The sequence below is a fragment of the Eucyclogobius newberryi genome, unplaced genomic scaffold (assembly GCF_026437365.1).
Source record: "Eucyclogobius newberryi isolate DKJ021-1_F unplaced genomic scaffold, fEucNew1.0.hap1 SCAF_16, whole genome shotgun sequence".
NCBI classification, from domain to species: domain Eukaryota; kingdom Metazoa; phylum Chordata; class Actinopteri; order Gobiiformes; family Gobiidae; genus Eucyclogobius; species Eucyclogobius newberryi.
Window position 1 is genome coordinate 10343609 of NW_027315790.1, and position 26867 is coordinate 10370475.

The 26867-nt window shown below is 39.9% G+C and overlaps 6 protein-coding genes across 8 annotated transcripts; 3 read left to right on the forward strand and 3 right to left on the reverse strand.

Moving 5' to 3' along the window:
* Positions 1-698: 698 nt before the first annotated feature.
* Positions 699-10842, reverse strand: pip4p2 (phosphatidylinositol-4,5-bisphosphate 4-phosphatase 2). Of its 2 annotated transcripts, XM_072447425.1 has the most exons (8): positions 10617-10842; positions 7579-7727; positions 6881-6987; positions 6442-6565; positions 5837-5911; positions 5462-5514; positions 2563-2653; positions 699-2291 (listed from the first exon to the last, which is right to left on the reverse strand). In XM_072447425.1, exons 1-8 carry the CDS (start codon positions 10720-10722, stop codon positions 2148-2150), a joined length of 849 nt encoding a protein of 282 aa, XP_072303526.1. In that variant the 5' UTR covers positions 10723-10842; the 3' UTR covers positions 699-2147. The 2 variants fall into 2 exon arrangements, with proteins under 2 accessions (XP_072303526.1, XP_072303527.1); XM_072447426.1 differs by lacking the exon at positions 5837-5911.
* A 1003-nt stretch (positions 10843-11845) lies between these two features.
* LOC140361662 (uncharacterized) lies at positions 11846-13644 on the forward strand. The gene is made up of 3 exons (XM_072447427.1): positions 11846-12153; positions 12474-13008; positions 13344-13644. Exons 2-3 carry the CDS (start codon positions 12491-12493, stop codon positions 13480-13482), a joined length of 657 nt encoding a protein of 218 aa, XP_072303528.1. The 5' UTR covers positions 11846-12153; positions 12474-12490; the 3' UTR covers positions 13483-13644.
* Positions 13645-13761: 117 nt separating this feature from the next.
* chrac1 (chromatin accessibility complex subunit 1) lies at positions 13762-16104 on the reverse strand. Its single transcript, XM_072447428.1, has 3 exons — positions 15882-16104; positions 14610-14736; positions 13762-14538 (listed from the first exon to the last, which is right to left on the reverse strand). Exons 1-3 carry the CDS (start codon positions 16041-16043, stop codon positions 14459-14461), a joined length of 369 nt encoding a protein of 122 aa, XP_072303529.1. The 5' UTR covers positions 16044-16104; the 3' UTR covers positions 13762-14458.
* A 752-nt stretch (positions 16105-16856) lies between these two features.
* On the forward strand, positions 16857-18436 carry gatad1 (GATA zinc finger domain containing 1). 2 transcript variants are annotated; one of them, XM_072447431.1, is made up of 6 exons: positions 16882-16932; positions 17082-17267; positions 17464-17586; positions 17667-17726; positions 17810-17993; positions 18070-18436. In XM_072447431.1, exons 2-6 carry the CDS (start codon positions 17088-17090, stop codon positions 18258-18260), a joined length of 738 nt encoding a protein of 245 aa, XP_072303532.1. In that variant the 5' UTR covers positions 16882-16932; positions 17082-17087; the 3' UTR covers positions 18261-18436. The 2 variants fall into 2 exon arrangements, with proteins under 2 accessions (XP_072303531.1, XP_072303532.1); XM_072447430.1 differs by having other exon boundaries at positions 16857-17267.
* Positions 18437-21353: 2917 nt separating this feature from the next.
* Positions 21354-24925, forward strand: lrrc14b (leucine rich repeat containing 14B). The gene is made up of 4 exons (XM_072447429.1): positions 21354-21799; positions 21984-22540; positions 22635-23260; positions 23818-24925. The coding sequence occupies exons 2-4, from the start codon at positions 22265-22267 to the stop codon at positions 24494-24496; spliced, it is 1581 nt and encodes a 526-aa protein (XP_072303530.1). The 5' UTR covers positions 21354-21799; positions 21984-22264; the 3' UTR covers positions 24497-24925.
* uqcrb (ubiquinol-cytochrome c reductase binding protein) lies at positions 24924-26850 on the reverse strand. Its single transcript, XM_072447432.1, has 4 exons — positions 26798-26850; positions 26401-26469; positions 26154-26320; positions 24924-25122 (listed from the first exon to the last, which is right to left on the reverse strand). Exons 1-4 carry the CDS (start codon positions 26814-26816, stop codon positions 25045-25047), a joined length of 333 nt encoding a protein of 110 aa, XP_072303533.1. The 5' UTR covers positions 26817-26850; the 3' UTR covers positions 24924-25044.
* Positions 26851-26867: the final 17 nt, after the last annotated feature.

Consider the following 26867-nt stretch of genomic DNA (forward strand, 5'->3'; position numbering starts at 1 on the left):
AAAGAAAACAGGACATTGTCTTCATGCAGCTCATGGCTTGAGCCAATTTGAGTTGCAATCAGTAGAAAGCTAGAGCAGTAATGGCAACAGTTTTAAACATTGTAAATGTCGCCATCTGGTGGTTATTGATTGTATTTTCTTGCCTCTTAAGTGGCCGACATAAAGTCCCACTGTGTAACTTTTTAGTCTAAAAAAAAGCTTCTTTTACAAAACAAAAAGGCAGTTGCTCCCTTTAGTAGTCACAAGAATGGCAAGCCTTGGATTGGAAACAAGAAACATAAACCATAATCTATTAATTGTTGGTCTGTGATGGATAACATTTCAATAATTCATGTCATATTTACAACTCCCAAATCCTTTGGGTGAGCTCCTGGTTGAAGACTCCTGGCCTAAACAATAAAACTTAAATTAAAGGCATGTTTTCTGCTTATTTCCATGAAAATCTTGTTCTTTTAGATATAATATTTCACAGCTTGGCATGCTTGGGTATGTTTGGACGTTACCCGTTTTGTCTCTTCTATTTACGCCAATATATTGAACAAGGCCAGGTGTTGAACTACTGGTGTTAGATCTTTTTAAAAGATGCTTGCATAGTCTTATCCCCTACTAAATCATTTGATCAAATCATGTGCACCTATTCAGACACTACAGTCTTGGCTAGTTACCATATAAATGACAAACACAGAATCCAAATAGTTCAATTTAAATTTGTATTGATAAATTATCATTTTTAAAAAGACCCAAGATTCATGTTTACCTGTTGCCTCAGTACACCTGTCCCACATACTGAATGTGAACTATGTACAAAGAGCAGTTTTCTGTTATAATTTCATCACATTCAAAAGAAGGTTAGCAGTGTGTATTGTACTCAGTGGTTGACATCAAGAGACAAGATGCTGTTATTAGCTTATAGCAATGTCACTGATGTTAGCAGGGTTGAGCTGTGCAAAGGTCACTGGAGGTCATCTACAAGCAATGGGACTTCTAGCTCACAGCCGAACAAGAACACCAAGCTACTTCTGACAGACTGAAGTAACGCCACAACTGCAACTTCAAATGTCATTATGTAAATATCATGCAAATATAAACCATAAACTGCCATCATACATTGCAGTGAGAGGTAGGAGCTAACAGAGTGGTTATTGCTGTAAAACGGAAAGCTACATGGCACAAAAATAAAAAGGATTTCATTCATCCGACTTGCACTGGACGTCAAGGTTGGCACACGGGACAGTTTAATGGCATTTTAAAAGGTGGTATGGACGATTTTTTTCAGCAAATTTTGTATCATATTTCCTCGTGGCGTGGATAAATCATTAGTCCTGCCACGTATCAATCATAAAACGCACCTACCGCTCACCTGCAGCCGCGTGCGGTTCCTCCTCACGTTTCCGCGTGCCTAAGCGCATGGATCTATCATAATATAGTTCCCTCAGTGTGCGGGGCAAAATGAAGACGGAGAAAGACAGTTCGAGCTGACGCAGAAGTGGACAGAAATCTACGGGAGACGAGCGAAGCAATGTGCTCCGTTGCGCTAATAAACAAACGCACGTGTGTGTTGTATCAGTCCACACGGGGGAGTGCGCATGCGGACTTCCGCCTGCGTTCTCAAATCGCCGAAAAATCGTCCATACCGCCTTTAAGTTTAAAATATCTGGTTAAAAGGGTTTAGCTGTGATGTTATTTACGCCATGTACACAGGCATGATAATACACCATGTACTGTAAAAGGTCTAGGATTGGAGTCAGACAAGCAGCAAAACAACACATAAAAGTCCATATAATCAAAGTGCAATGGGTTTCTATTTCTTATGTATTTGGTCTGAGCAGTTTGAAGATACATGGCTCAGACTGCTGAGAAAACATGACAGAGAGAAAGTCCAAAGTCTGCTAACTATCCAGGCCAAGCTCATTCAGGCATTCCTTAAAAAAAAAAAAAAAAAAAGAAATAAATCAGTTATTAGAAGGAAAAGATTTCTTGAGACCGGGGTTTTTCTTATCCATCTGAGCACGCGGATCAAAATACAGTAAGTTTGTAAGAGAAATCCATCATTTGAGTCATCCTCCGAGTCCTGTCCTACAATCAGACAAGATGAAAAAACTAAAACTTGATCCTCCAGTTTGTGTTGAAGTATCATGTTGGACGCATTAGGCAAAGCTGTTTTCGGGATAGCTGACTTTGATGGCGCCCCAATAACAGGCTCGTATCAGGCAGATGAGGCCCAGCAGGTAAGCAAAGGCCCAGGACACATAAGTGGCATTGTATCGACTGGCAAAGTCCCGAGTGCCCACCTGGAAAAAGGAATATTTAGTCAATTTACTGTCATTTCATTGTTGTAAATCCAACAAGTACTGCATGATATTTTAATCAGATCTTTTAAAAGAGTACAAACCCATACCCCCAATTGACAATCTATTGGACAGTGGTTAAGAAAAGCTTGTGCCCCCTAGTGGTTGGATCAAGGTATCAACTACAGATAGATTTTTGTATTGAAAAATACAAATCAATTTCAAAATTGTGGCGTCTTATTTTACATATTTAAACACATAGTTATATACTTACTGTTAAACCAACACCAATGAAAATGCAGATCATTCCTATAGTAATATAAGCACAACAGCGCCTCCTGGGCAGAGCACTTCCAACAGACGATCTGGAAACACATCAACATGAAAATATATTAGTCAACAAGTCAAAGAGACAACAATAAAGGGCCTTGTGCACAGCAGTGGTTCAGTGATGCTGATGCTGTGTCATTGGGCAAGACACTTCACCCACCTTGCCTCCAGTGTCCATGTGTATTTGTGAGCAGGAGTAAACAGGGGGGCAAAGGGAACCCATCTTCCAACTCATTTATATTAGAGGGCGGCACATGTGAGGCTCCTGGCCCCGGACCCCCAAATGTCTTGACGGGCCTATTTGTGTAAGCGAATGTGGAACAACAGAGTGTAATTAGCCTATATCTATGATACAGCGTTTTGTGTTTTCAATTATTGCAAGTTACACTTGAATATGCCATGAGTGGATCACATGGGAGCGCCAGCCTCTCCATTCACACATGTTTAAATCAAACATGCCGACAGCAGCTGGCATCACATTTCTCTTCCTTCCGTGTGATTGGATGGGCTTTGCCTGCGCCACTCTCACATGCTTCTCATGTGACGGGACTCAAGCATTCCTCAAAAATCACAGCTTAGGGGTCCAGCATCACCTGACCTCCACTTTCTCCTACTTTCGAACAAATTAATTTTGTCATGGGATATCCTCTTTGGACTAACTATGTTAAGCTACTATAGTTATTTACTACAAACTTAACTGGAAAAAACAAACACTAGTTAAAGTGGTTAAAGAAGAGATATTAAGCAATTTCAGCTATTCAGTATTAAACTTTTTTTTTAAATATACGTAGATCATGATTTTACTTTTTGTTCACTGTAAACCACTAAAGTGATCTAAAGTGCAGACAAAGCCCCGCCTCCTCAGAATGACTTTGCATTGTAGCAAGCAGCAGATTTTCATTTGCGTGTCTTTAGTGTTGAAAAATGACTTTGGGACATTAATAAATCTAAATGTATGAACCAGAGCAGTGGGTGGAGATAGGGGGGTAAAAACAGAAATGTTCTGAGCTCTCAATCAATCAATCAATCAATCACTCACTCACTCACTCACTCACTCACTCACTCACTCACTCAAACAAACATGCACAGATCAATAAAAACACAGCTCTAAATTTATGGGGAGGCAACACAGTTTATTTTAAATAATATGTCCTTTAACTAGAGATTTACTTTGACTGTTCCCATGCCAATTATTCTCTACTCTTAAGCAAAGAATACACTATTTTGCAGCTTTAAGAGAATAAACTATGGATGAATCACATTAAATAAGGCTAGGAGGACCTCTTCTCCCTCAGGGTTTTTGCACTGTTATTTATGTTAGGAAAGAATAGGTATCTTCCATTGCGTCACTTCAGCTTCAATTATAATTTTACAAAAAGATGTAGAATATAAATTATGGATTGTGTTCGCATTGCCGGCAGAAAGTCAGACCTGACATGTTGGACTCCGCCAGGGCTGCCCTTTGTCACCGGTTCTGTTGATAGTTTTTATGGACAGAATTTCTAGGCGCAGTCAGGGGTCGGAGGGTGTCCGGTTTGGGGACCACAGGATTCCATCTCTGCTGTTTGCAGACGATGTTGTCCTGATGGCTCCATCAAACCCGGACCTGCAACATGCACTGGGACGGTTTGCAGCCGAGTGTGAAGCGGCTGGGATGAGAATCAGCACCTCCAAATCCGAGGCCATGGTTCTCGACCGGAAAAAGGTGGCTTGCCCTCTCCAGGTGGGTGGGGTGTCCTTGCCCCAAGTGGAGGAGTTCAAGTATCTCGGGGTCTTGTTCACGAGTGAGGGAAGGATGGAGCGTGAGATCGACAGGCAAAGCTCTCGATTTACCGGTCGGTCTACGTTCCTACCCTCACCTATGGTCATGAGCTTTGGGTAGTGACCGAAAGAACAAGATCGCGGATACAAGCGGTCGAAATGAGTTTCCTCCGCCGTGTGGCTGGGCGCTCCCTTAGAGATAAAGTGAGGAGCTCGGCCACACGGGGGGAGCTCGGAGTAGAGCCGCTGCTCCTCCACGTCGAGAGGAGCCAGCTGAGGTGGCTCGGGCATCTGTTCCGGATGCCTCCTGGGCGCCTCCCTCGGGAGGTGTTTCAGGCATGTCCCACCGGGAAGAGGCCCCGGGGAAGACCCAGGACACGCTGGAGAGACTATGTCTCTCGGCTGGCCTGGGAACGCCTCGGGATCCCCCCGGAGGAGTTAGAGAAAGTGTCTGGGGAGAAGGAAGTCTTGGAGTCCCTGCTCAGACTGCTGCCCCCGCGACCCGGCCCCGGATAAAGCGGCAGAAGATGGATGGATGGAAATTATGGATTTCAATGCTTCACCTTCCCTAAAAATTATGTTAACGTACTGTAAAATTGTTGTGTGGCTTTTATTTTGAATTGAACTGTCTATTGTCTAAACTTTTACTTTCCCACTGCTTGTTTTGAGGCCAAGAGCTAAGTCGTGTCACACGTCTGGATTAGCCCATATCCAGTAAGTTCAGACCTCTAAGACTTTGTCCACAAAGAGCCACTACTGCAGCTACACAGGCACAATCCAGGCCATAAACCTCAACTCCAGTCTCATGAATGTCACACCAAGCCTAACAATAATAAAATCTATTCTATGAAAATGTTTAATTCACACATTTCACTTAAATTGGCACAGTATGTTTAGAATTGGCAAATAAATCTGTATAATTCAATGACACTGATTGGCCTCAGTCACTAATATATTATACTTCTATACGAGCAAGTCTTTCAATTGCAAAGGCAAAATGGCTTCAGTGCAGACAGTGGACATGCAAGCCTTGTGGTGGAACCGTCCATTTGGCAAACACACTTTTACTTTACTTTACTTACATCTTTTTGCAGTGGGGACATTTGGCGAGTGTGTTGAATCGGAGCTCCATCCACTGTGAGGCAGACAAACAACACTTTACAAACCGCTACAAGACTACATTAAATTATCTTCAAAAACAATAATTAATGACAGAAATAAATATGAATCAAACGTATGAATCAATCGAGTTAGACAATACTGAGAATCGTTCATATTGCACCGAAAGCGTTGTTAATAAGCAATGATACATTAAACAAATCACAGTTGCAGACATTTATACCCATCTGACATCAGATTTGAAACTTGGAACATAGATTTTAGCCAGATGTGTACAAAGTGAACTAGGCTCATGTTAGGCTGAGGTTAATATCGCCAAACTAAGACCAGCTGTGAACCTGTTGCTGTTCTGGGGGAGAGCCATCGCTGGGCAGGCTAGACATTGGCTGAGATGACTTGGCATCCTCACTGCCCTACACCAAGTGACAACGTGCACATGTTAACAAAGTCCTGTGATTCATACACTATCAATTCTAGTAAATAATGTGAACATATATTATAACCTGAACATTCAACTCTAAAATATCCACAGGACGAAATGTAGGAGGCACACACCCAATTTAGAGAAGGAAACGGAAGTGAAGGTGCCAAAGTTAAAAGTGTGTTTTGGATACAGAAACTATATCAATAATCAATACAAATTTAAATAAGATTATTTTTCTAATATGTATTGTTTACATTCTTTATTACTGTATTCCTCTACTTCTGATAAAAACTTACTTTTTGCTTAGTGTGACGATCCACAGTTGTCATTGACCTCTAAACTGCTTTTCATTTCAAGTTCAAATAGTTTAATTCGGCAATCTGTGAGATCTAAATATAAGGTGATAATGATTTAGACAATCCGCTGCCCACAGTTGTTGTCAAGTTTGCACAGTACGAAAACTACAGCACAGCAACAACCTTGGTGAAAGCGTGCGGTGAATCCAGTGCCATTACGTACCAGAAAGGTGTTCCCACAGTGGCCACAGACGACTCTCATCCCCTCCGGCTGGATTGGCAGCGCTGGCTGAGTCGGCTGCTCCTCTGGGATCACCATGACTGGGCTAAGATTTATAATGCGTCTGCTGTGAAAGCAAGACCAGCACAGTCAGAACCAAATTACAGAAAAGTACATCCAAAAGACACAATACATGATATTTTGATTATATTCAATAGAGATTTGAATCCTGCAAGTAGGATTAGCATCCTATTTATAGTTCGCCTTCCTGACCAAAACCGCCTAATTTTAGACACTTGACCCGGTGTCTTATGATATTGGTTCAAGATTCACATTTAGAGAATAGGGAATTTCTCTCCCCACACGTACATAAAGTCTACATTTTTCTTTGCCTTTGGATTACAATGATTGTGTTATGAAAAACATGTTTACAGTGACCTACCAGTTTGGCCGAGGACATCCTATCCTCCTCGATGTGTCTTTACAGATGAGCAGACAGTTACAGGGACAACGCACATACTTTTTCCCAGTTGGGGGATTCTTAATAGGCTGCAAGAAAAAAAGTATCGTATAGTGATTGTATTAGTATAATATAATAGTTTTATACAAACTGCAATAAAACATGATAACTTCAGGTGTTACAGCTAAGCAATGTCTCTGTGTTGTTTCACTGCAGATGGTGTTCAAAGAAATCAATAGCTTTGCTTTTAATCCATGAAATATATATTAGCTCAACAGTCTGTGCTTTGTGCACTGGTGCAAGAAAATACAAATGCTGTTATAGATAAGATATAAAATGTATGTAAAAAGGTGGAAAAAGCTCCATCACAAGTTTAGAACAACCAGAAGTACACACTGCCATTGTGCCCTGGGGCCAGACAAGCTTTTCTACCTTCCTCTGAGTATGTTAGTGTGATTGGTGAAGTGACTACTACAAAAGTAACTTATCAAGATTAAGGTGAAAATTCAAAAGTGCAATATGTAAATCAAATCAAGTATGAGCAAGATCTTTATTTAATTAATTTAACTGAACACAGTGAAATAAACAAGATAAAGCTTGTGGTGGTGAATGGTGACTAAAACCATGGTTATGGGACCTATGTATGCACTGATGAAATGTAAAAGCATTTAGCCGCTCACCGTAGCCTCGTTGCAGACGGTGCACTTGACCACGTGTTGGTGCAGTTTGCCGTCCAGGTTAATGAGCGATTGACAGACTCGACAGTTTATGACAGGAACCCCACCGGCCTCGGGATTAGCAATGGCTGTGTATGGAGGAGGTAGTTCCGCTTAAAAAAGAAAAGAAAAGATACAAATTGTCATTTATAAAACATAAAGCGGTCTTTGTAAGATCCACAAAGTACTGACATGTAAGAAAACATATTGCACTTTAACTTTGTTTAGCCTGAAACATTTACATAATTATGCAGCATTATTTACAGGACATCCTTGGCCGACTCTTGTCAATCGTTTTGTCAATAAGTCAATAAAGGTCAAGGATAATCTAAGGAGGCCTGAAGTACAGAAAATACTTTAATATTAAAAATGCTATCATATTTTTGAACAGGCTTTTACATATTATTAGGTATTTGTTCTTAAATCCCGTCTAAAGCTGTCAATGCGGTTTTCAGATTAACTCCTTTTTCAGCCATGTTCAAACTCATTACTGTATTGTGCAGACATACAACATGTGACACTTAAAGGACGAAACTACACCTGTGGAAGTGGGAGAGGAACAATGGGGCTTTAGGCCACCAGACTGTACCATCCTTTCACTGCCAAGATCCTTTACAATGAAACAAGCAAATGTACTCACTTTCTAGTATGAGTATTGCAAATATTTAAATATATTGAGCGATTACCAAAATACCATGTTTTGTTCATAATCATTCTTTTTATTGTGCTTTTCATATCACAACATATACTTTGTTGAGAATTGATTTTAATAACAGATTCGGTTTTATGGCAAATTATTACCATTATGATAATTAGCATAGCATTCTTGAGCCGTCTAATCTGGGGAAAAAAACTATTTATCAGTATCGATATTGTGGGCTGCTGTATCGATATATTGCCAGGAGTAATTTTTGGTGTAATTTTTCAAATTATTTTGTGACAGCACTACAATTTTGTTGCTCGTTTAAAGAAAGGAAACTGCAAAATATTTGACATTTTGACTGTTTCAATTTTGTATAGCAAAATCATGATATCGTATCGTGAGCCAAGTATCGTGTATCACATGGACTCGTGAGGGACCCTGTGGCTCCCAGCCCTAGTGACAAGTCAGAAGACATTGTGTACGGGCTGATGGGAAACAACGTTCACATTCTGTTCACCTATTGTTCGTACGACCCGCGCATCTTTCAGCCAAAACAAAACAGTAAAGACCAATCACAGCTTTACCCAATCCGCATCTCTCAGTTTTCTCCTCTGTGTGTTGCCTTAACGCAGGAGGGAAACTGTACACAGCAGCTATACGTGTTGGCTGCGTGCCTTTTGGTCCAGAGGTAAGACGAGAAGACACAACTGTGAGCGGACAGGGCTGGACATGAGGCACCGTCACATCCGACAGCGATGAAACCAGGTCAGACTACGGCCGTATTTACAAACAGTCTGAACATCAAAATCTGCTTTACAAAACGGTACTAAGGGCCGAACCATCAAAACTACCAAAGGGATACTAACATTACTAACATTTTGCTCACACAGAGCACAAGGAGCACTAACAATTTGAGATAAAACTGCAACACTGTAATTCTGTACATGTTTGCAGAGATTAAAATCACAGAGTTGGCAGATTTTACATATTTTGTACTTTACATTACCTTAAATAATTGCAGTATTTGCAATTTGCTACATGTGAGACTCCATATTGTTATACGTCGAGTGTTATAGTAAATTCATTCTCATAGATGTCCCTTAGGATGTGACGAAACACAAAGCTCTCTCTAAACTCATCAACAGTCGCGTGTGATGTGTCAGGCGTTTCAATGCACTATCTGTAACTTGAGTGAAAATCAATATTCCCGCAAATGTAAAAACTGTCATCTTTATAATTGTATATGCCTTCTTAAAACAAAACCAATTTCACGTTTTTCTCTTTGGCCTTTTTAATAAATAATCCACCAAAACCCTTTAATGGCTCTACGTTGCTTTCGCTTTAATGACTATTGACTGTACAAGTGGGGAATTTATTCAAAGTTCAATAACGAAACAAAGTGAAAAGCTTTTTTGTGGCTGCGCAATTATTTTGTCGATAACTGAGGTTTACACAAGAATATCAGAATCAAAAAGGTGTGCCTAGACTTTCTCAACGTTTAAACAAGAACAAGTGTTTTAAGTGACCTGAAAAATATCAAAATCATGCACAACACAACAAGAATACAAGAGTACAGTTGTTTGCTAAGGCAGGTTGTGCAGAAAATGTTGAACTGAAAGTCTTTTAATTCATTTGAAGCGGCCAAGGGCCAACTTTGAGTGGTTCAGAGTTATTTATCCTTTCACATGTTTTGTATTATATCACCAGACTCTCAAAATCTGGACCATAATAACAAAGAAACATGTAACATTTTCTGTGACTCCCACAGACCCACAGAGAGTGATGTGAGATTTGAGCATAGAAAACCAACAGTAGAACACATAGCTAAAGCTAAATGCCCCATTGCCCTTTTTCCATCTGTATTATGTCCTTATGATCTGCTTCTGCTGGATGGAGATGGGCTCACACAGCCACAGACACAGACAAAACATTTTGACACAAAGGCCTGTACATATTTTGGACTTGAACAGAACACTAAAGCCAACAAATTATTCTTTATAGACAAATGGATGACAATATTTAAAATGTCTATAGTTCTCAGTCTGCTCCAGTCAGATCATAAGCCTAGTTTAGTGCTGTTTTAATTGATGTATTGTTGTGTTGTAACAGTAAGGCCTATATGTGACCTGGAATATCAAAGAATATCCTATTTTCAGTGTAAATCACAGCTCTTCGTAGCAGGCCCACTCTTGTGTCAAACCCACTGCTCCAGTTCTCAACACAAGCGGCAGATCGGGATTCTGGCCGATGTCTTTGCTCTGATGCAATGTCTTTCCGAACAAACCCGAACAAACCCGGGCTCAATCCGATCCGCCTCAAAGCCGCACACACACACATGCAGCCGCACACACGCCTTTACCTCGGGGGCTGGGGTCCTGCAGGTACGGGGGCACAGTGGGGGTCACGCTTTCGGAGTTGGGGTCCGACAGCAGCGGGGAGCGCTCGTCCATGCCGTCGGAGGCCATGTCGACGAGCCCGGATCGTTCAGAAGAGGCCCCTCGGAGCAGAGCAGCGGCCCGCGGATGGTTGTTGTTGGTGCCGAGACGAGCTCCAGCAGCGCCACTGACGTACAGCGTAAGGGGCGGGGTCTATGGACGGCCACGCCCCCTCCATTAGGCCACACAAATTCAGCAATATTATTGTTAATGTATAGTATAATCACAAAGCTATGGTTTGAAAGTATTTAAGTTTTAAATACAATATGGTGCCGTTTTAAATATGGGTACTGCCCTAGTCCCTTGTATTCTAGCACTGTTTTATTTAGGTTTTATTTGTATTGCTTGAGGTTGTTTAGATGGATTCATTGTATCCAGGGGTGTGTGTAAAACGAGTAAAAGTTAAAAATGAATGAATAAATAATGTTAGGAAAAGAAACGTGGTTGCGTAATACTTTTTTGTGCCACTAGAGGTTAACAGTGGACTGTGGAAAGTTGTAAACACGGATCTATTAGATTTGACTTATGCTTCCTATACAGCAGAGACACAAAACAATTATTACTTTATTTAAAAATGTTTAAACATACATTTGCATGATCGTCTTTCACCACCTTGTGAATGCCCTAAATCTGTGAAATCAAAACAAAAGCTACAAACGTTATGTATAATGAATATTATAGTAAAGTCTCCTGTCTTCTTTGTGTTTGCACCCTCTATTCTGCTCTCTTTCTTTTGTCTCTTCCTGGTCCAGCTTTCATCAGGAGCCTATGCCACCTCCATGCCCAGCAGTTTAAGAAAACGTGTGATCTGATCAAACTGACAATGTTGCTGCACATTATGTTTCATCCTGAGATTGTGTAAAGAGTTTGGGCGCCTCGTGTCCAGTTATGCTCGAAGTTTGTTTGTGCCAAAATGTCTCCCATTCCTGTAAGCTTATGTCAGGAAGTCTGGCTGCCCCAGGACACTTAAATGAATCCCTAATGATTCTATCAAAAGCAGGGCAGATGTGAGGTAATGGTAATGGGCAAAACAACTACAGTTATTATGTGGTATTTTTGAACCTAATCTTAAGTGGACTATTTGCCAAATGGGAGGATGGCGGGTCGTGTTTAAGACGTAGTAACAAAGCCCATAAATTCCAAGGCATCACACCTCCTTTTCTTTAAAACTCCATTCACAAAGTTGTAGTAGAAGTTGAGGCTAGACATTGCAGTAACAGAAAGCGCACAGGGAGAGACCAGACTCATTTGTCATTCACAGCCTGCTCCGTCACATTACTGTGTAGTGTTGGGGATCAGTGCTGAGGAGTTTGCAGATTTAGATGGAAAATCAGTCAACAGTGATTCAGATTGGAGTACGTGTAAGAGGCTGCAGAAGAGTCATTTTTTCCAAACCACTTCAGGATCCACAACACCAAGGGAGCGTCACTCTCAGCTCTGCTGCTAAAGGCACATTATAAGGTAAGATACCAAACAAACTGCCGTGTTATTGTAAATTTAGATTAGTAAAGTACGTTGTAAAAAAAACCTTAGTTTCAGCATTTTTACCCAACGAGACTCTTAACTTCTTAAGAGCCTGCCTTTGTGTCTTTACCTTTAATGGCAGAAATGTGTCTTTGGTTCTTCATCACAAGTCACTAAATGCAACTGTTATATTAAGAATTACATCTAATAAAAGGGTATGTATCGATCTTGCGGGGTTAGATTCTGTCAACAAATCTGTTTTTTTATTTATCGAGTGACTAACAGAGAATATTGGTTGTCTTTTTTTCTATTTGCAGTGTGTGGCTCTTCTGAGATGCTCTGGTTCTCAGATAGGGCAGCCCTGCTATGTCTGTGCAGCTGCCTGCTCATAGGGCTATGCTGCTGGGCTGAGGACACAGGGTTGTTCCCTGCAGAAGGTTCTGGAGAAGCAGACTTTGAGGAGTGGGGATCTGGATCTTTTCTCCATCTGCTCCACAATTTTCCAGCCGACAGTCCCTTTATAACAGAGACACCAGGGAAATGGGCTAACTGCACTCAGCGCTTTGTGCTGCCCTCTGCCCCCAGCATTTGCTGGGACCATATCGTCAGACCAGAGGAGTTCACTCAGTCCCGTCTCCTGCTGCTGCAGAACAGAGCGACCCTGCAGGCAGTGTCTGACTCCAGTGGAGTGGAGGAGGGAGGGCCCTCATATGAGCTCCAGGCCAAAGATGAGGTCCAAGGGATCAACGCAGACCACCTGAGTGCAGTGGAAACTATGCTGACCATGGAGAAAGTGTTTGTGTCTTTGGAGGAGAAGAGGAGAGAAGGCACAGAACAGGGAGTCCTCATAAGGTAAAGTGTATTATTAATGACAAGCTTCTGAATGCATCAATATGTTTGAGCCATTAACTGCTGTTATGTAAATTAATTTTAAAAAGTAATAAGACATAATGTTGTGACAACAGGGTTGCGCTTTAGTTTTACCCATTCATTTGTTTTCGAGTAAGAGTAACTCACAAAAGTCTGTATGTCTTTTTAAAATGGGCATTAGCGCTACTTGTACATTAACTGCTAAAATGACAAATGTCTGGACTGGGTTGTTTTTTAGACCAATTTCTCACTTTTTGCATTTAGTGTTTTATAAACAGACCTTTGCCAATCAGACATTCATCTGTGCATTTTTACAGCATGAAAGAGCACCTCATCAACACAAGAAATGCCATAGACAACAGACAAGCCGTGGCATCTATCCTGGAAAGTCAGTTTTCAACTCTGGAGCAAACTCTGATGAACATGCAGCTTCGAATCAACAAACTTGTCCAATAACAATGTCACAAGTGTTTAGATGTTTTTCAACATATTAATATATTAACATCAATGTTGAAAGTGCACACTTCACATATTCTGGAAATGTGTTTATTACAGGGAAGCACTGTATGATGTATTCAAGATACTACAATAAATACTGAGCATGTTGATTTCCATGTACATCTTTTTATCTTTTTCAATTTGTTTATTAGTAAAATGCACACAAATGTATAGGCTTTCCGGGCATCATAGGAGTCATCAGAAAGTAATTTTCAAATTAAAATATGAAGGCGGTAATATATTTAGTTTTCTTTTTAATATCAAAACAAAACAGTAGATGTGATCAGCTGGTATACACAGTACACTTATTATTCACATAAGATTCAAATGTGGAGAGTCACAGCAGTGTGTCATGTAGAACAGAAGAGGCCTCCTCTAGCTTTGGTCACACTAAATTATTTATGTCAGTCTAGTTAGTCCTTTATAAAAGACCACACTTTAATTAGACACTGCAAAAGCATTTCAAAAGTGTTTACCAAGAGCCAACACATCTGTACTGCAGCTGTGTGGACTGTACTCCCCTTCTCTGTTTAGGGGCCATGGGAGAGTTGTAAACTTGTTAATGTTGCTGCTACCACTAGATTTCCAACTGTAAAACAAGATAGTTGAGATGTCTGTACATTTCATAAAAGTACATCCTATTTTTTAGTTTTGGGTTAGGGTTAGTTCGTTTTATTTAAACCAGTGCTACTTGGGTTTAACAGGTTTTCTGAATATAGTCAATACCAATATTGGATGGAAAGTTTTCATCAATTATGATGTTAATAATAAAACATGTGTCACAGGGGGTATAACGCTCAATTTGATGAGCTACTAACATTATACATCTATATTACATTAGGACAGTATGAAAGTTCAAGTTAAATCCACTTCAAAGGCAGGAAAAAGAGGCGTGTATGTCTTGCATACAATTCAAGTATATCCACTGTCCAATTTAAAAGTCTGGATCCTCTTCTTGCATTTCTTCCAAAGATTTTAAATAGTCCCGTGCCAAGATCTTCTTGGGAAGAATATCTGTTGGCATTATTGTTATGTTACAAGTGTAAATAAAAGTTGCAATGGTCTGGCAGAAAAGTGAGTCTTACCTGTGAGGAAGTGAAATGTTTCAGTCTCTTCTGCAGTGTTGGCGAGATCACAGTACGACAAAGATTTGGTCTCCTTTCCTGAGCCTGTGTTGAACGAAGACACAGCCAGATGTTGCACAAACAGCTCCTGAAACACAAACTCAGTCAGTTTAAGGAAGACATAAAAGGCAATGTGAAAAATGACCCACTGTCAGAAATTGATACTCAAGTTACTGGAATTTAGTCATTTTTTTAGGTTAACTGTATTTCTAATATATAGAATTACACTTAATAATAATACTGGTTAACGAGTTTCGTCCAGGAATGAGTAACTAATTCTATGATTAGTTTCTGTACAAGTCCCATTTGGCCAAATGCAGTTTTCTGAGGCTCTGCTACTTTCAACACTGACAAAGCATCGCCTGCTCTGACTGACCAGAGCTCACACAATATGTGGCTTGCGGTTTAAAAAGGCTTGATTCAGCTTTACCAGTTTGACCAATCAAGTTTTGTATCAAAGTCTGATCTAAAATGATACTAAAACAGCTGTACTACTTTTAGTATTTAAAGCAACAGCATGCAACTTTCTGGAGTTGGCACAGGTACATAACCTGCTCGATTCGATGGAAATAGAAAGAGAAATAGATACATTTTAAGTCATACTGTGAAATAGGATAATCAAAAGAACAATATTTCCCTCAAAATAAGCAGATGGAGGCTCCTCAAGGCCACGTACGAGTCAGGTTTATGGAGATACAAGCCCACTCACAATGAGCACACGTTTTACTGTTTTTAAGAGCAAAAAAAAAACATTCCCATGGTTTTATAGTTTAGCTAAACAGTTACATATTGGGTCTTTAAACAAAATTACTATTTGTAATTGAGTACATCATTAGACTATTTCCGAACGTTATAACTGTCTGTACTTTGCCTACAGAACAAATTCCCAGTACTCTTTGAACCACCATCAAAATGATATTGCGTTTGGCAAAGTTGTGTACGTTACGTGTGTATTGACCATTGTTGAATTGCCTGGGATCAAAGTTTCGAAAAAGTATGTATTTCTGGCTGACTAGGCAAATTGACCCCCCTGGACTAGATACTTCTGGGTTTGATGATTATTTACGTGTTGTATACCAAAAAAACAGAACGTCCGTTGCAGTTTATCCACAACAATGAGGCCTAACTGCGAGCTAATCCCCTGCTCCTGCTGCCGCTGTAGCATGTGCTCCGGAGCTAGCATTGACGCGGGGGATTAGCTCATGGTTTAGCTGCTCACTGCGGCTCACTCACGGTGGCTTTGGTGGTGAGGAACAGAGCCTCCTGGTTGATGCTGGACACGTCCGGGGAACTCTTCATGATGAGCCGAACCCTGGAAATGGGCAGAGAGACGCCCTTCTTGTTGCCAGGAGACGGGTCATCCTTGTCAGAACTGTTATTTTGAGACATTTTCATAAAAACACACGGGACACGGCGCTTGTTTTGAACCGTGACGTAACCCTTCTTCTATCACGGCTTTGGGGGAATGAAATATGGACAGCGCCACCCAGAGGACTTCTTCTGTTTCCCCCCCCCTTTTTTTTATTTACATTTTTAAGTACAAAAACAAAAAGAGCCCCGTATACATGTAATACAATATAATAACAATAAACTATTTACATATCTCTTCAAATTCTTCTTCTTTGAGTTTTTTAGTGGACTATTAACCAAACAAAAAGGTGTAAATCAGAATGAATCTGAATCAGAACATGGTTTATTGATATTGTCAGTGAACAAAATTCACATAGCAACTTGTTTCGGCTTCAAGGTATGTCGCCACCCACTGTATTGAGTGTGAACTATGTATATAACTATATTGATTCATGAAGTAAAAAGGAAAATAAAGCATTTAACAAGGGAGAGGGGACATTTTAACCTCATATTTTATTTTTCAAATGTATTTTTCATAGATAGGTGAAACAGTTATAGTTATAGTTAGTTATGTTTGGGTCAGTTTTATTTCTCAAATAAGCGCTCACAGAGAAAAAACAAAACTGTCCAATCTGCACCTAGATGTTTTATTTCATTCAACCAATTTTAATTCCATCCACATATTTAAAGATTGTTTTCTAATAATGCATTTTTCTCCCATTGAGACATAAAGACACACATAAAACGGGATTTGATCTTTATTCTAACCCTGATTTGTAAGTAGTGTCGTGTGTCATATGTCCAGTTGGTGGCGCTGTAGTCATTTGCACAGTTGCTGCTAGAGAAGCAGCTCGAAGAAGAAGCTTGAGCTGAAAAATGGCCACGACTCTTCTTCAATTCAAATGTTATTCTTATTAATTTACCACCATCGCGGGTGCAGGTGCCGTGCGCTTTTGTGGTGTACGTGGTGATCGTTAAATCTGCGCATCGGTGTTTTGTCTTGTGTTCCCGTGTTAAAGGAGCCTCCCGTGCACCCACAGAGCATTGTTTATGTTTCAGTCGTTTCATTCTTTTTCGTTTGAGATCAAAATGCCACTCGGGTTGAAACCATGTTGTGCGGTCTGCAAGACAAACTCCTCGTCAATGTGGAAAAAGGGGAACCAAGGAGAAATACTTTGTAACAACTGCACAGGAAAAAGCAGCATCAGCGGGACATCTGGAATCTCTCTGTCCTCCACAACACAACCCAGCAATGGCGGGGGCAAGCAGGTCGGATTAATTATGTTATTTCAAGTTTTAAATATCATTATGCTCTCTACGATGCCATAGATTCAGAACATGCACTTTGTATTGTAGTGTCGATATTTACGGATGGATTGGGGGAGTGAAGCAATCAAATAAATGATGAGCACCTTGATTCATTATTTAACTATAAATAATAATTAATTTTGCTGTTTGTTTTCAGTCCAAGCAGGAGATTCACCGAAGGTCTGCGCGTCTAAGAAGCACAAAGTATAAAGCCCCCGCATCAGAGAAGAAGGTCTCTACTAAAGGAAAAGGGAGAAGACACATATTTAAACTAAAAAATGTAATTAGTAATAAGTAGTTACAATTACATAAAACTTTATTTATTTAAAAAATATTCTCTGACCTTGTTTTTTTCTTCAGCCAATCAAAGCACCTGAATCAGTTGCAACTTTCATTACCTCTGAGTCTGTGTTCTACAAGGTATGATTATTTTTGCTTAACGTATTACACATATATATTTTAAGACTGGACCAAAAATAGTTATTCTGTCTTGATTTATTCAGGGAGTGTACTACCAGACTGGAGATGTGATTAAAGTAACAGATGAGGATGATGGAAAAGCGTACTACGCTCAAATACGTGGCTTTGTTCAAGATCAGTATTGTGAAAAGAGTGCTGCGCTGACCTGGTTAATCCCCACTCAGGCCAGTCCAAAGGACCGGTTTGACCCAGGGACATATATTCTTGGTAAGAAATGGTGTTTAGAGTCTTTGATAATCCGAGTTACAGAAGTTTGTCATGGATTGTTAAACATTTTTCTTAGGTCCAGAGGAGGACCTTCCCAGGAAGATGGAGTACCTGGAGTTTGTGTGCCATGCACCGTCTGAGTATTTCAAATCTCGGACATCTCCGTTCCCCACTATTCCCATTCGACATGAGAAAGGCTACATCTGGACACATATCGGACCAACTCCGGCTCTCACTGTCAAAGAGCCGATCAGTGGCACTTGCTGAAAGGATTTAGACAGACTTGACTGCATCTGTTGTTGAAGACATTTCTTTTGTACATTAATGTAAAGAAAAACAATTTTTATACTGATCGAATGGCCAAGGTTTGTAGTTTAATACAAATAACAATAAGCAATTTGTACCAAGAGCACAGAATGTATAAAATAATTGGTTACAACCTGTAGACTTTTGTAAATATCAATAAACTATGTATTTAGAGTAATATCTTCTTTCATTTGTCCATATCATTATTGATAGCTCTGCACTTACCAGTAGAGCTAATATTTAAAGTTTTGAATGAATCCATAAAACCATTGTCATGTTATTCAACTTATTCCAGGACATCTGCTACAAGTTTAAGTGAGTTTCGAATAAAACAAGTTATTTAAAAAGAAAAGAAAAAATCTCACTCTTGTTTGAGCTGATTTGTTGCTTTTGCTGCTGTACAGATGTTTCTATGTAAAATGTACTGGGTTGTTTTAAGTTTAACTTCTTAAATCTGATTTGAAGGAGGAGGCATTATCAAGTGTAATTTGAAACCTCAAAGCAGGAAGTACCAGGCAAAGGGAGCTCTTGTGGCGCGTACGCACTCTTGGAATACTCTCTCTTCTGAATTTCCCCATCAGCTCTTTTGAGTTGTGTCTCGTCCGCTGGTTCTCATGAAGTGCATTTTCTAAATTATTTCAGTGTTGAGAGAAAAGAAACGTTGTAATTTCAAGAATAGAACCATGGGCAAACTCCACTCTAAACTCTGTAAGTTTACACTTTTTTCCTTGTAAAAATGTATATCTGATGTTATGTTTTATTATTTATTACTTTTGTTTCACTGTTCAGCCTCAAAAGCCAGACAGAGCCCTGAAGGTACTGGACTTTGTAGATAATAATGTACTTTGAATGGAGTTTCAAAATTACTATTCATAAATGTTTTCCTTGTAATAATAGGTGGTGTTCTTGCATCAAATTTATTGAACAGCCAAAGAGAGGTGGAACTCATCCCTAGCAATAAAGAAAAACTGTCCATGGTAAGAAAATGATCTTATTTTATTGTGCCACCATTAAAATGACTTATAATGTTAAAAGCATGTATAACTTAAAGACTCCATTGTGAGTCTTTTCACATGTTGTTTGTTTCAACGTCTTAAACAAACACAATGAGCGGTCTATTTGTGAAAGTGCTTCAAACTCAAACATAAGTGCAAACCCTAGTTCACTGAGGTCTGGGACTAAGGAAAATAACACATGACATGAAAGCGTTCTTAAGGCTGGTCAAAATGCTGGCTTCATCTTACTTGGGCCAGTTTTAGGATAAACACTATTTGCCCACATCATATCCAGGTAGCCGTCTATTTATTCTTCCACCCCTTTCCTCCACTGACTCTATAAAGAGACTTTGGAGTTTGAAGTGCAACTCCGCCGCCCCCTCCGAAACAGCAGGCTCTTTATGCCCACATCTGGTACCACTTTTCCCTAAAACGGCCCGGCACTGACTGAGGGGCTGAAGAAGTCTAATGGATCAAATGCAATGATCGTTTGATTGTTCACATGGCATTTAGTTGAAATAAAGATGAAGTCACTGGAGGTGGTTTAAAAATACTGAAATTTGAACTTTATAGTGCATTTATGATGATCTTATATGCTTACAATTTAAGGAAAAAGTCTGACGGCCAAATGGTTTTAAAAGCTTGTGGGGAGTTTGTTAAAGCTTGTTAAGGCCAGTTTCCTGTCATTAGATTTTCCAAATGTAAGAGGTTTGGCATCCATAGCATTTAGCAGTTGTAAATCATTTGTAGGAACTGATCAAAGATTGTAGCAGAATGAAGTAGGTTTGACTGAAAATCAGACTACATTTTCTGTTCTACTTTTTGGTGGGTATCAAAGCGTCACAGCCAACTGAGCGTGTCAGACAGAGCAGGGCGTAGAGGGGGAACTGTTTGTGTTTTGTAGATGTTTAAATTCCTAGAGCTTATCTGTCTTTGTTTAAATTATGTTGAAATAAATGTCTTTTTATACCATGTTTGGCAGTAGAAATGACCTGAAATGGCTCTGACATTTGGAAAGCTCGCTGGCATGAAGTTAAGATTACATTTTGGAAAAACACACATAATCACTCAAAGCTAGAACTAGAAAATAGCTTTAAGAGCATGTGATCAACCGAATGTGGAAAAATTTTGAGTTTGTATATTTGCTTAACATACGTTCTCTTTATTTACAGAACATGCCAAGGGATGTACAGAGCAATAATTGCCTACTGAAGGGTAAGTAAAGATTATAAGGGTGAATTCAGTTCACTTGTCATGTTATAGTACATTAAGTGGGGTTTTATTATAACTTTGAGTCAACATTTGAAATTTTTTCACCTGTAGGCTGCAATGTGTTGATTTTTCCTTTTTCTTTTTTGGTTAATCTTCCATCAGAGCAAGGGCTCGACAAGTGTAAACATTCAAATACTGAACACACCCATTCAGCTGTAAGTGTAATATCTACATATGAACACAATTGGATGGATAGTAAAAATGTATTCCTTATTTAGAACCAAGAGAGGAAAAAAGTGACAGACAATCCTAAAGAGTGGCTGTTCACAACTGAAAGTGGCAATTCTAACGAAGAGGTGAATTATTCCGGCATAAATAGTTATCTGTATGATTTTGACTTGTTTGTGCATTAAAATGTTTTTTGTGTGAAGGATATGTCCAACTTTTTACATGGAGTTTGTAAAGCTATTGACGCCTCAGTAAAACCAGCTACAGACAGAACCACATCATTGAAGATCAAGATTGTCTTCAGTTCTTCTGATGACCAACACAAAGGTCAGTTTGATAAAAGATGCATGGGATCAATTAAGTTAATGTTATTCAAATAATCGTATTTAGAGAAGAAGCAGTGTCCATCTGAGGAGGCAGGACGGCCAATGAGAAAACTCTACTGTGTAGGCGAAAATATTGAACGCAGAAACCACTACCTGGATCTGGCTGGCATTGAAAATTTTACCTCAAAGTTTGATGATGATGGCAAGTTATAAATATGTTATATGTTTTGTGAGCCCATGAATCTACAAACCTCAAAACACAAAACATATTAATCTATTATTTTTACAGACTCCACCAATCAGAAACGTTCTTCTCATCATCACCATCTTGTGGCAACAAGTGATACCAGCACGCAAAAAGAGAGTCACAGTTTTTCTACTCAAAACTCTCTGAGAACTAGACCAGTCTGGAAAGAGGAAAAGTCCAGCAGATTGCATGGGCCCCACCTTGCGTCTTTGTGTCGTCATCATTTGTCCAGCTTCAGGCACGTTACAAATGGACCTGTTCATCGCTCCCACAGCAAAAGGCTGCGACCCCACACTTCACTTCGCAGACCAGTGTGCTGCCATCACCAGGGAGGTAAAGACCGTGACACTTTGACATCTCCCCAGCCGCTATCCTCGTGTTCACCTGCACTGAGACATGACCACCATCACCTGCATGAACACCATCATCACCACCATCACCACTACCACGCTGCATGATGGGAATTCAAAACGACATCCAACATTGATAAAGGTAAAATGAGGCGAAGGATTATTTTATTTTGAATGCTTTGTGTATTTGAAGTTATAGTTTTAGAAAGTCAAAAAGTAGCCCTTCTAATTAATGTGATTATTCCTGTCTGTTATTTAGCATTTGTCTATTTCTCTGTTTTAATGATTGTTGCCTTGTCTATTCTGTTGTTGTGTTGTTCTTTCAGTGAATTGGCGTTAATAGTGAGAGATCTTCAACTGGAGCTGGGTTGTTGTTCCTACTTAACTCTGGGCAAAAACTGCAAATAGACGCTGTACCGGGCCAGGGACGTGAGACAGCTGCTTCTATAAATAGCCTCTTGACTGTTACCTACCACGGGACCCATGCCATATCACAGCAAGTCTGGTCAAGCTCAGAGCTTACACAAGGACAAAAACAACGAAGACAGTGGTGTACTGACAGTGGCTGTCAAAGCTAATTGGTACAACAGGGATTCAACCTGCAACCATGAAGTCGTTGCGATTCCTGGCTGCAGAGAGCTTCGTAACCAGTGGTCCGGTTGCTATGGAGAGCCTCACAAGTCTGTCTTTTAACCTCTATCCAGTTCTGTTTAAAGCGTGCTATCTTCACGAGCAAGCTGAGGTGCTGCATGCTCTTGTCCAGACCTGGCCACTGTCTGTACTCAACCTGAAAATACTGTTGGGAAAGACTGCTGACTGTCAGATAGACCTCACCTCCAGCACCTGCCGCCTGTGTCTAGAGGCTGTAATAACTGGTCTCAAGGTACTACATACTATTATCGATTACGTGTTTATGCGTGTTTGTACATATCCAATCAACATTTAGTTGCATTGTTATTTTTCCTTTTTTTCTTAAGGCTTACGTGCTGAGTACCCCAAAAACATATGCAAAAATCCTTCATAGAGTGGACCTGACAGCTTTGAGGGACGTTGAACACCAGGTCTGTCCCTGCAAGGCGACTCTGGGCCGATGGGCAAGAACGCTGCTCTTAACCCAGATGTGTTACGAGACGTTGGTAGCTATGCAAGACAGCGACATATCCCACACTGTCTTTGAGACCTCACTTGATATCCATTTTACCGGCTTCGTCACAGGTCGCAACTATGAGCCGGTATCACAGGCTTTGCTCCTTCTTCGATGCTGTCCACTAAAGCTTCATTTTGATGGTTTCAGAGCTGACTCTCTTGCTCTCAAACATCTATTTTATGTCCTTCGACTTGCAGAGCCTGAACGCATGACTAAACTTGAAGTGGTACACAATGTGCCCCTTGAGGCCGCTCACCTGGAGGTGCTATTCTCCAGAGTGCAGTTTCCAAAACTTCAGTCCTTGACGCTGCCGGCCGGCGCTTTTGACGTTAGGAGGAGCTTGGATGATGCAAAGCTATTAGACACAATCGGGAATCTAATGTCCAAGCTAAACAACCTGACTGAGCTGCACATGGGATTTTCGACTCTCACAGGACAACTACGCAGGCTATTGTAGTAAGTAGTACAATACCAGTCACAAAGTCAGACGGTAGAATATATGTTTACCTTTTCTTCTCTACATAGATCAGATAACAATCACTCACTCTCACAATTTGGAAAACATTTAGTTATTATGGTTTTGTTTCAATTGTGCCATCATCTGGATACAACTGTAGTATAAGTAAACATCACAATGCAAGAACGGGGCAAATGTGTCCTTGTTTGCACTATATAACTTTAGAATGAGTAGTGATGGGCTTCAAAGACTTCCATTACTTACTTGGTGTTACTTCAAAACTGTTATGGTATACATGAGGATCATCTTAATCCCATCTCTTTGGTGGTTGCTGGTCAACACTGTGTGGCATTTTGTTGTTAGTTACTGACACAAAGCCAACTTGAGAACAAACAGCTGCACCTAACCTGACGAACAGGTTATGGTTCAAAAAGGAATATTCGACCACAAACTATCAACTTAAACATTACGACCAAATTTAAGAATTTGTTGTGAAAACATACAGCTTGCTTAAAATTATTCGTATTGCTTTAACATTGTCTCATAATTTTTCCAGCCCATTGATTACACCTTTGAAGTGCCTGGAATTGGCCAACTGCAGCTTGAGTCGTGTGGACATGACTTACTTATCCAACAGTCTCCACAGTGAGAGTTTAACCCATTTGGACATCAGTGGCCATGACATCTTTGTCCATTTCTCCACATCTTTCCCCAAACTGCTCACCCGCTGTTCAAACTCGTTGGTCAGCTTAACAGTCGAAGAGTGTGGGATAGAAGATGAACATCTGGATGCATTTAGGTATGCGCTCGCAGGCTGTCAAAACCTGGAGGAGCTGAAGTTGATGGGGAACCCTCTAACTGGCACAGGCCTGAGACAGTTATTTTCTGTCCTATCTGCAGGTTTTCAAAAGTTAAGGTACATAGAGATACCAGTCCCTCGTGAATGCTATCCCATAAATGTCACATACCCTCTTGAAGATTCTGTCTTAATAGAGTACAACAACGTGCTGTTTCAGTTGATTAGAAGCCAGCTGATCAGAATTCTTGAAGACGCAGATAAAGGTGATGTGGAGGTGTGCACGCCACTTTTAGGGGCATTTGATGCAGAGATCAATGAAACCAGCAATGAACTGGGAGTATCCATGTTAAAATCATTTAATACAGTCATTGGGGCATTCATTGGCACTGTAACTGACTTAAACAACAGAAGATCACACTCACTGAAAAATGACTGAGTGACCTTTAAAGCTGCCCCATGTATACGCAAACTTAAGAAATAAAAGTGATTCTTGACGGTTATAATCGGTTTTGAAAGCATTTGACAACATGAGCTCTTTATTTGGTGATATCATTCCTGATGTTCTAGATATTTATTCTTGTCCTTGGTATTAGCGGAAAAGGAATATTTTAAGAAGGGGGTTTGTTTCACCCCAAACTATTGTTTACTATAGTGTTGTCCTTGGTATTAGCGGAAAAGGAATATTTTAAGAAGGGGGTTTGTTTCACCCCAAACTATTGTTTACTATAGTGTTGTACTGTGAAATGTAATGTTACCTGGATTAACATTTTTGAGAGTGAATATGTTTTGACACTGATCCAAGTCGCTTTATGTAGAATGAACTATGCTATAAAGTCAACTTTGCTCCAATAAAACATTTAACCTTCTAGGTGTGAATAAAGCATTTATTGAATTTACATTTAATGGGCAGTTTCATAGATAATATTACACAAATACTACAGTGGATCATTGAATCAAGACAAGGGATGATGTTTGCAAAGACATCTATTTTTTCATCCATTCTTCCCTCTCCTTCCTTTCACGGATGACCTCTTCCAAGTATGGGCTCAGATAGTTCACATCCTGAGGAGGAAACAAAGGTGCAATTTAGTATTTAAGTAAAAGGAGTTAATGCAATACTTTCGTTGTTACAACGCAGTAGAAACAGGAGGAAAGGACAGATTATAGGAAGTTTCAAAAAACACACTCTTAATACAACTCTTATGAACAAAACAAAAAACTCTTAACAAAAACTCACCTATCTTAATAGGGAATGGAGGGGGGAAATAAAATAAAATAGATAAATAAAAAAATAAATAAAAAGATAATAAAATAATGATAATAGAATAAAATAGAATAAAGTAAAAATAGCAAGCACAAGACTAGGTAAATACTATTAGCAGGTAAGTAAACAGAATAAAAACAAAATAGAACACTCTTATTTACAGGTATTGCACATGGTTACATCAGTATTGCACATGTTCAGGGCTAGCAGTGTTTGTTATAAAGTCTGACAGCAGCAGGAAGGAAAGACCTGCGAAGCCTTTCCTTCACACAGCGAGGGTGGATCAGTCTCTCACTGAAGCTGCTCTCCAGAGCGGACAGAGTGTCCTGCAGGGGGTGACACTCCTGGTCCACTAGCTATGTTTACATGTACATAGACAATTAAAAAAGCCATAAAAACATGTAATACTCTGGAAAAAATACTCCATCAAATTGCAATTAAAATAACTGATATGGACTTCCCCTACATCCTATATTATTTTTCTCTTGTCCTTTGTAATTGGTAAGGTAATTGTCATTGTATGTTATCAATGTCTTGTGTTTTGTACTGTATTTAGTTTGTATGTCTGATAGGACGTATGTGAAACAAATATGACACGAGTAAACAAAGGGAACATGATCAGACATAATTCAGATGATGTTGCTGTTTGCATATAATTTTAATACACTTGTATTGAGGCGCATGTAACTGCAGCCACTGCTCTAAAAATCCATTAAAGAACTGATGTTTGGATCGTAAGATTTCAGATGTTGAGGTAAACACGCACATAATGAGATCAAACTACTTTTCATCATCTCATTACAGTTAATCAGGCTATGTATCCACATACCTCTTCGTATTTCGTCCACTGGGTCTTGGGGAGAATCTGCATCTTCATGGACAAGTCCAGGGCTCTCTTGATCCTAAACATACGGTCATTGTACACCTTTTCGGGGAGTCTCCGAACAGCCTCTTTCACATCCGAGTCCTCGTGCAGTGTGTCTTCACGCATTAACCCTGATCAAAGTCAACAATGAGTGCCACTGAGCTCCTGTACAGACGTGTAAATGTTCTGATATAAAGAAAGCACCACATACCAAGTTTGTTGAAGCCCGACAAGTTATAGTACCATTTTTGCACCCCCATCAGGAGTCTGCCCGTTGCCACTATCAACACCGTGAAACAGATATTAATATCCAAGCTGAACAATTGAATCAGGATTTGATCAACCTTCAACGTGGAAACAACACAACACTTGTTTATCTTGTGTCCCTGTGGCTAAAGTGAATGTTTTAGCTCTGTTAGCATCAGCTAGCACAGGGACATCAAAGGGCATTCCCAGGTTAAATGTACAAAATCAGGTATTCAAACAGACATGTTACTTATATTACTTTAAATCATTCCTTATTAATATAATCAAATTAATTCATAGCCAGATGAGGTTTTACAACATCTCTATAATTGCAAAATACATAAAGGACGAGTTAACGTTACCTGGTGCCCGAGACGCCATGTTGAATTGTGAAAGCTGCGCCGCGGTGGATTGTGGGGAATTGCGGGGAAT